This window comes from Oryctolagus cuniculus, chromosome 6 (assembly GCF_051225735.1).
Source record: "Oryctolagus cuniculus isolate XC-2025 breed Fujian yellow rabbit chromosome 6, ASM5122573v1, whole genome shotgun sequence".
NCBI classification, from domain to species: domain Eukaryota; kingdom Metazoa; phylum Chordata; class Mammalia; order Lagomorpha; family Leporidae; genus Oryctolagus; species Oryctolagus cuniculus.
The window spans coordinates 14345250-14354492 of NC_142872.1; the positions used below are offsets into that span (position 1 = coordinate 14345250).

The window sequence follows — 9243 nt, forward strand, 5'->3', positions numbered from 1 at the left end:
GGATAGGGGACAGTTGGCTGGATGTAACACGTGGTGTTTCGACACCCTCACTTGCTCCACTACGTAAGGAATGCTAGGAGTGATGAAGCAGGGGAGACCACCACGACAGCAGAGGTAACAAACCCAAGGAACATGGGAAGAGAACAAGGAAGAAGGAACATGGGAAGAGAACAAGGAACATGGGAAGAGAACAAGGAACATGGGAAGAGAACAAGGAACAAGGAACATGGGAAGAGAACAAGGAACAAGGAACATGGGAAGAGAAGGGGTCCATCTCGGAAAAGGAAGCGTACAGGCTGAACGATGTTAAGCTTGAGTTAACAGCAACCAGAACACAGGACTGAGATCAGGGACAATTTCCTTATAGCTCTCTGCTATGGCCTGGGAAAGCAGTGGAAGATGGGTCCAGCTCTTTGGGCCCCTGTACCCATGTGGGAGACCCAGAAGAATCTCCAGGCTCCTGGCTTCAGATCAGCACAGCTCTGGCTATTGCGGTCACTTGCGGAGTGAACTGGCGGGTGGAAGACCTCTCTCTCTGACTTTACCTCTCTCTGTAACTGTCTTTCAAATAAAATAAATCTTTAAAAAAAAAAAAAAAAGTTTGGTGACTGTAGACTAAACAAAAGTGGTCATGTAAGCCTATGCCTGAGCCATCAGGTCTATCAGTTTGTATCTTTTTCATCAATTTGGTATCTACTGAAAATTATCGTTAACAAAGCACCAAAGGTCAATACCTGCTTGGTTTCTTGAGCAGTTCTTAAGTCCAGAACAATGTACCCTATAGTTTCTTTGGCTGAAGATACAGGATCCAAGGCGAAACACTGGAGTTTGATAGGCGTACGCTGTAGCCTGTAACATTACAATTCAAGTAGTAAATAAAATTGGTTTTGCTTACCTTGTGCTGACTTTATATTAGCCTTAAAAAAATGCCCATTTATCAAAATAATGCAATTTTCATGGATAAGCGATCCACTCTCTATAAAAAACCTTATACGTGATAAGAAATATTAGTTTTATCTATTTACCTCAATATCAACTAAGTAACATAAAAACCCTGTCAAAATCCTAGTCTGCCTCATGTAAAAAGTTATCGTCTAGCTCAGTGTCTTTTAATATTTATTTATTTGGAAGGCAGTTACAGAGGGAGGGAGAAAGATTGATCAATTTCCCATCCTCTGGTTCACTCCTCAACAGGTGTGGCTGGGCCAGGCTAAAGCCAGGAACCTCAACTCCATCTGAGTCTCCCACGTGGGTGGCAGGGGCCCAGTGATTTGAGCCACTTCTGCCACTTTCCAAGGTGTATTAGCAGGGAGCTGGGTTGGAAGTGGAGTAGCTAGGACTCTAATTGCATTCATATGCAATGCTGGCATCGCAAGTCACCTTAACCCTCTGTGCCACAATGCCAATTCCTAGCTCAGTGTTTTTAAACTGCTATAATGTACAAGGATAGAAATCTTTCTGAGTCCAAAACTATCAGGAACCTTACAAATACACCTACTATGTGTTTATGATTCTTTTCACAGCTTAAATCATCTAAAACCATAAAATAAGCTACTCAAGTTTAAGCTAATACTTGAGTATAACCCATGACAACGCTCTGTGAGCATGTTTACCAGCAGAGCATCAGTTCATTTTGTTTTGGAGCCCTAAAGCAGACAAGGCGCTGCACTGACCTTGCCCTCTCCACGGGCACTTGAGTATGAAATGGCACTTAGCACAGATCCAACTGATCTGTATTACTTCCTCAGCCTACAACAATCACAGTGGCACCACTTGCTACTAACACAATCGAACACATGAGCACAAACTCAGGCCCAGCATGTCATAGCAGGACTCTGCTGATACAGCTGACACCACAGAAAGGAAACACAACATTGTGATATTCTCTAGGAATTACCCCTTTAAATAAACCCATCGACTGATGAAGCAACAAGTTTCTATTTTCATTTGATTTATTAGTGCTGAGAAAGAGTAAATACTGACATAACTGTGTTTCCTTAAAGGTAATACATTTTCGATAATTTGATAAATAAAACTATTGCTGTTCTTGCCTGCTTCTGGTCACTAAATTCATGAAAAAAATGAGATGCTGTAACTTTATTTTATACACTAATAAAGTATTTGTCTAAAATCAAATATAAAATTCATTAGAAAGAATCCCTTATACAAGGGTCTTCAAAAAGGTCATGGAAAACAGAATTAAAAGATCAGTCTATTTTGGCACAAAAAACTCTGAAATGCATGGGTAGTTTTTTGGAACACACATGCTCCATGAAATCCTGGAAGACTCTTTGCATTATTACTTTCTTAATTTTTCACTGGAAACCTCTTTATATGACTTGCAAGGCAGGTAGACATATAATGAATGATTTAACACTTACAATGAACTCCAACACATGTTTAACACTGAGTGGCCATAATCAAGGTACTTCTAGAGTATGTACTGTTTCACACACTAGCAAAAGACAATCATAAACCATGTCGTGTCGCAGTTAAGAGCTTAGGCCCAGACTAACTGGAGTCTACCAGCACACAGCCCACAGATGTAACGGACTTAACTTCAGGGCTCAGTTTTCTTATCTGTAGTAGGGGGAAATAAAAGCAGCAACTTCAGAGAGCTGTTCTCATGTTCAAAGAACTTGTGAAGGCCTACCATTAGGAAAATTTCCCAGCACATTAAAAAACAATAAATACATGATCATTATTATAATCTAAGAAACAGAAAATTATTTTTTATAACCACCTGACAAAGACCAATAAAGATGCTAATCTGAGTAAAAAGTAACAGTCACCTGTGCTGATGCAGCACTTTCCTATCAATCTCCCAGGCTAACTCAGTGGCAAACTCTGGCTGGTCGGTATGGTCCACAGGATCAGTCGCCAACTGTTCTCCATCAAACTTGGCTTCCACTACAAGCATATGCTTCGGACGCTTGGGAAAATGACGACCTGGAGAAACAAGACTAGGACGATGAATCGGTAGTGCACAAAGATTAAAACAGGATCATGGCCGGCGCCGCGGCTCACTAGGCTAATCCTCCGCCTAGCGGCGCCGGCACACCGGGTTCTAGTCCCGGTCGGGGCGCCGGATTCTGTCCCGGTTGCCCCTCTTCCAGGCCAGCCCTCTGCTGTGGCCAGGGAGTGCAGTGGAGGATGGCCCAGGTGCTTGGGCCCTGCACCCCATGGGAGACCAGGAAAAGCACCTGGCTCCTGGCTCCTGCCATCGGATCAGCGCAGTGCGCCGGCCGCAGCGCGCCGGCCGCGGCGGCCATTGGAGGGTGAACCAACGGCAAAGGAAGACCTTTCTCTCTGTCTCTCTCTCTCACTGTCCACTCTGCCTGTCAAAAAAAAAAAAAAAAAAAAAAAAAAAAAAAAAAAAAAAACAGGATCATTTAGCACAGACTTCTCAAATAGGCATGTTTTCAAGACGGTTGACTTCTCACGTATTTCATAAACTACCGAACACATACTCACTTTCTTAATTCACAAAAACATCAAACTGAAAGCTGTACGTCAGTGCTTCTCAAACACTAACATGCACATCAATCACCGGAGGATCCCATTCAAAAGGAGACCCTGGTGCAGCTGTCTCGGGGGGCCTGCTATTGTCAGCTCTAACAGGACTTCAGGGATGTCAGCGCGACTGTCCTCAGCTCACATTTCTGAGCAGCAATGGTCTCAGCGACATCTGGAATTCCAGAGCTAAATATGTCGTTATCCAAGTCTGAGGGATCACCTGTCTGTACCTCATACAGAACAGCTGCCTGAAGAAATGGGAAAGCTAATTAGCTCACTTGGTTAATCCTCCCCCTGTGGCACCAGCATCCCATGTGGGTGCCAGGTTCTAGTCCTGGTTGCTCCTCTTACAGTCCAGCTCTCTGCTATGGCCTGGGAAAGCAGTAGAAGATGGCCCAAGTCCTTGAGCCCCTGCACCCGCAAGGGAGACCAGGAGGAGGCACCTGGCTCCTGGCTTCGGATCGCTCAGCTCCATCTGTTGCGGCCATTTGGGAAGTGAACCAATGTCTCTCTCTCTCTCACTGTCTGTTACTCTACCTGTCAAATAAATAAAAATCTTAAAAAAAATTTCTTGCACCTGAATTTTCCCATTATTTTCCAAATCAGCTAAAGAAAAATAAACACTCATAGCACATTCACTCTGTTCTCAAAGGACAATGCCATGTATGATCAAGAAATATTAAAATATTTTATCTATACATCACTTTTAAAAAAAATTTTTTTTTATTTATTTGAGAGGTAGAGTTACAGACAGTGAGAGACAGAGAAAAAGGTCTTCTGTACTTTGGTTCACTCTCCAAATGGCCACAACGGCCGGAGCTGCGCCAATCCAAAGCCAGGAGCCAGGCACTTCCTCGGTCTCCCATGTGGGTGCAGGGGCCCAAGCACCTGGGCCATCCTGGGCTGCTCTCCCGGGCCACAGCAGAGAATAGGATTCGAAGAGGCGCCACTGGGACTGGAACTGGCGCCCAAACCACTGCACCGCGGTGCCGGCCCCTATGCATCACTTTCAATTTGTACCGCTTAACTCCATGACTTAATGAAGGCCTGTTCAAAATTAGATATTATCTGAGACGGTGGGCTGCAAAAAGAGCAAAAGAGAGCTCACCCTCCAAGAACTGTGGGCCTGACGGGAAGAATCAAAGAGAAAGGTAAAGAACACCAAAGCAGCAGCACTGGAAACCCTGCGCTCTCTTCCAAGGTGCGAGGAACTGTAGCCACGGTTAAGTAAAAACCCACACCTCGACTGCAAGCCATGTGAGCTGCAGTCCCAGCTCTCAGATGTCTCAGACGCCTCACTCTCAGCCCACAGGAGCCTCTCAGGACCCCACTTCTGCTATCCTAAGAGTACTAAGCTCCCCCAGGGATTTCACATAGAGCAAAGAGCTTGTATGTTCAGTCAGGCTACCCTAACGATATCGGCCAACAAGCTTTAAACAAGAGGAAGTGCATCCAGTGCGGCTGTTCCTTCTCAACACCTTGTGCAAACACTGCCTCTTCTCCCTCGGGATCTAGGACTCGGCCCCACGTTTGCTCATGGTGCAAACTCAGGCACCATCTTCTGAACAAAGGGCATTTCTACAAGTGCTGTCAGGGAAGTGCAAGGCTGGGAGTGGACGAGACAAAGAAAGATTGGAAAAGTAGCAAGACACCTACCACTGGGGCCACGCGTGCCATTCTAAGAACTACGGACATTACGCTTAAGGACACAGGAGGATTTTAGCAAAGTACGATTTTCATGTTTGAAAGAATACCTCCAGACAGTACTGGGGGCAGCTGCTGTTTCTGGAAGGGAAGACAACACTCAGAAAACAAGTACTGAAAAGATCACAGTGGGTAGGGGGGTCCTCCAACAAAGGCAACAGCGATGGAAACTCGTCCATTCAACAGTCTGCATGTAGCTCCTGCTAATACTTAAAAAATGAAACCACTAACACTGGATACCTATTTGGAATTGGGGATGGAGACACAGCCTGGATGACAATGAATCCCAGGTTCTTGGTTTGAGTCAACATTGTAGCTACCATGAATGGAAGCACAGACACACAGGAACAAGTTGAAGCGTGGACCACAGCCAGTTGTGTTTGTAGCAACAACGTAACTGACAGCCCTGCCTCCAGCTTCTATCCTGCACAACTCTACTGACCTTGAACTGACCTGGAGAAAAGCATTCTACTGAGAACTACACGCTGCCTACTTATCATGGTATTCCTGGTCACCTTGCTAACCCATTCCACGTCCTACTGTTCACGCTCATTGCCACCTCGGCCTGGGTTGTCCAATCACCCAGAACGACCTTCTATCGTCACCTAGCTAAAGCTTACTCATAGCTGAAGATACTTCCGCCACCCCCACCTCAATGCCAAACCTGCCACATAGATGTCATGCATTTTTGATATCTTTTCAGTTTATTTCAAAGACAGAGACAGAGAAATAGACGAAGAAAGATCCTCCATCTGTTGGTTCATGGCCCAAATGCCCACAACAGGCAGAGCTGGGTCAGGAGCCTGGAACTCAACTGGGCATGTCTTATGTGGGTAGCAAAGACCCAAGTATTTGAGCCATCATCTAGCTACTGTCTCGTAGCGTGTGTAACCGCAGGAAGCCGGGTCAGAAGCTGAGGAGCCAGAATTCAAACCAAGTACTCCAGTCTAGGAAGGAGCCATCCCAAACAGCAACTCAGCTACTGCAACAAATGCCCGCCAGTGCCGTCAGTATCATACCACATCTCGTCATACTCGTGTACCGTATGGCACCTTACGTTGATCTCCCCACACTGACAGCCTCTACATCCCTGAAGGGGGAGGAACGTCCAGGCCCTGCCAACGCAACCACAGGTGGGATTTAAAATTCAATCCATCTACAGCCAGTTAATCTTGATGTTGATAATTTGCGTGGCCCCTGAATGTTGCTACAAATACCCAAATACCCAAATACCCCTTTGCAGAAAAAAAGGTTCCCACATGTACTTTAAACAGCCATCTACCTGGGAACACCCTGATTCCTCACGGCTTCCCGTCTCCTGCTTAACAATTCACAAATTCAGATTTACAATGTTTCCTTCCCTCTCAGCCCCAGACAGTACCAGGACTCCAGCAAACTCCCTCCCTGGGAGGTGGGGACAATCTAGCTGCACCTGTGGCCCTGCCGCACAACTGCTCCTCCATTTACCTAATAACTTCCCTCCCCCTCTGTGGCTCAGTGCAGGGTTCTTGGTGCTAATTCCTCAGTGCTCTTTAGCTTTCTGTTCCCAGGGTTTCAAGACTCAGTCTTCCCACCAGATGCTCAGTTCCCGGGGGCCAGTGCTCGGTTTCACTTTTCCCAACCCCTCATCTGAGACAACACCTGGTTCTGAACTGCGGACTTGCAGTCAGCTGGTACAAATCAAAGTGATGTGCAGACAGAACTGTTTCTTTTTTTCTTTTTTTGACAGGCAGAGTTAGTGAGAGAGACAGAGAGAAAGGTCTTCCTTCCGTTGGTTCACCCCCCAAATGGGGCACTTGGGCCATCCTCCACTGCCTTCCCTGGCCACAGCAGAGAGCTGGCCTGGAAGAGGGGCAACCGGGACAGAATCCGGCGCCCCGACCGGGACTAGAACCCGGTGTGCCAGCGCCGCAGGCGGAGGATTTGCCTAGTGAGCCGCGGCGCCGGCCCTGTTTAGTATTTCTTGATTGCACAGGGCACTGTCTTTGTGAACAGAACGCATACATGCGCTCACTTTAATTTGCAAAGTACTGGTAACTGAGTCAACAGGAACAGTACGGCCCAAGTACATCTGTTTTTGCTCGTCTGCCTTCCCAGGACTTTAGGCGACTGTTGTGCACAAAGTATACAGACGGGGATACCGAAAACTAGGGAATCACGTTTAACCGTGTAATTCTGAGTTACCGAGATGACCCACACTCAACAGCCGGAGCCTGGACAGCGACTCTGACGTCACGGGACACCTGCTCCCAGCCGCAGCCTCGGGCTGCTGCACCTGCAGGGCCCCCATCCCCTGCTCAGCTCGGAGCCTGCAAGGTGCAGCCTTCCTTCCGCAACACCCGACAACTCCCGGACCGCCTCGGGCCCTCCAGAAAAGCCCCCCTCCCCGGGCCGGAGGTAGGGCTCCCCTCTCCCACGCACAGGGAGACACCGCCAGCGGACACGGCCGCTCCCACCGGCCAACACAGGACACTCAGCTCTACACCTGCTAACCGCCGCGGCGGGACGCCCCCGGAGGCAGGGGTCTCCCGGGCGGGGGGTGGGAGAGGGCGCCGGCCCGAACGTGCGCCCTGGGCACCTGGCAGCCCCCCACAAGGCGGCTTCGCAGGGCCATGGCTCCTTCCACGGTCGCGCTCCACACCGGAGCACAGACAGGCGGGCCCGCAAGCGCAAAGACCACCCGCTCGCCAGGTGAGCGCACCCTCGGGCCACTCGGGCAGCCGCGGGGGCGCAGGCCGGGGTCGGGGTCTCGGGCAGCCGCGGGGGCACAGGCAGGGGTCGGGCCCTCACCTTCCAGGATGGACACGACGATGAGCAGCTGGTCGGACTTGGAGACCATGGTCGCGGCCGGCGGCCCGCAGGCGGCGGGGTCTGCGGGCGGGGCAGAGGGTCTCCGTGAGGGCCGGGGGGTCCGGGACCCCCGGCAGGGTCCCCACCGCCCGCCCGCCCACAGCCCCTGACGCCCCGACACCGCTGCGAGGCCGGGACCCGCAGCCGCCGCCTCAGCGCGCCCCGGCTCCCCTGCCCCACGTCGGCAGCCCAGGCCCTAACCCTGCCCGGACTGTGCCGCGGAAGACCAGCCCGCCGCCCGAGGACCTTTTGCCGCCAGTCAGCCGCTTTTCAAACGCCCGGGCAGCCGCCGCGGCCTGCGCCGCGCCGCACTTCCGCCTAGCAACCAGGCCCGCAGGCCCAGTGCCGCCGGGAGGCTGGAGGACCAAGGGCGATCGAGATCGGGGCCGGCGAGGATAGAGCGCCCGAAGGCCCGCCTCGCCTCCCGCTCGCTTCCGGAGCCCCAGGGAGAAAGCGCGTCCATGACTTCACAGCGCCCCCTGCTGACCTGAGCGGGGAGAGGCGGGCGAGCCGAGCGGCCTCACCGCGCAGGCGCACTGCTGCCGGACCGGCGAGGCTAAGCATGGCGTATTGTGTGGTGGACGGCCGTCCCCAAACGGACACGTATGCCTGTGGGAAGTAACACACTCGCGCACGCCTGCCGTGCGTTGAGGGGACGCGCCTCAAGGCTACTTAAAAAAAAAATGTCGTAGAAAAATAATGGCTGACTCCTCACGCAGCCGCCCCAGCGTCCATTCGGCTCTGACTGTGGCCGCGGGCGCTGACGTCAACGCCCCAAGAATTTCCTGCACCTCCGAAATCCCCGAACAAACACCACCACCGTGGCGTGCTCGGGGAGGCGTCCGGGCGCGGGCAGAGCCCGCGACGCCTTCCCCGCCGGCCGGCCCGTGGCTGCGCGGAATCTTGCGGAGCTCGGACCGGACGCCGCCTGCGCCCTCCCGCCGCCCCGCGGTTCCTAACCCGGTTCCTAACCCAGCCCGAGTGTCCGTTCTGGAAGCCGAGGACCTGGCTCTGGCCCCCTGTTGGCTTTTCCATCCCCTGTGTTTTGTTCCCCCAGGAGGAGGAGGGTGTGGAGGCCTGCAGGCTTCCTCCCCAGCCCCCTGGGGCTCTCCTGAAGTGCTTTCGTCTCGGTCCGCTACGCAGGCACCGTGAAAGCAGCCAGGATCCAGCCAG

General features: G+C 51.3%; 1 protein-coding gene across 13 annotated transcripts in view; it reads right to left on the minus strand.

Moving 5' to 3' along the window:
- Nucleotides 1-8453, minus strand: part of CEP120 (centrosomal protein 120) — a 68171-nt gene extending 59718 nt beyond the window's left edge. For 2 of the 13 annotated variants that reach the window (XM_089334881.1, XM_089334880.1), the window contains exons 1-4: nucleotides 8317-8417; nucleotides 8011-8091; nucleotides 2793-2949; nucleotides 735-849 (exon numbers count right to left, since the gene is read on the minus strand). Coding sequence is in view for 5 of the 13 variants with exons in the window: in XM_002710153.6 (XP_002710199.3) it covers nucleotides 735-849; nucleotides 2793-2949; nucleotides 8011-8059 (321 nt within the window). In the remaining 8 variants the exon portion in view is untranslated. Of the gene's footprint in view, nucleotides 1-734; nucleotides 850-2792; nucleotides 2964-8010; nucleotides 8092-8271 lie in introns of all 13 variants that reach the window. The other 11 variants (XM_002710153.6, XM_089334874.1, XM_070076048.2 and 8 more) reach the window with 11 other exon arrangements.
- Between the last annotated feature and the right edge of the window lie 790 nt (nucleotides 8454-9243).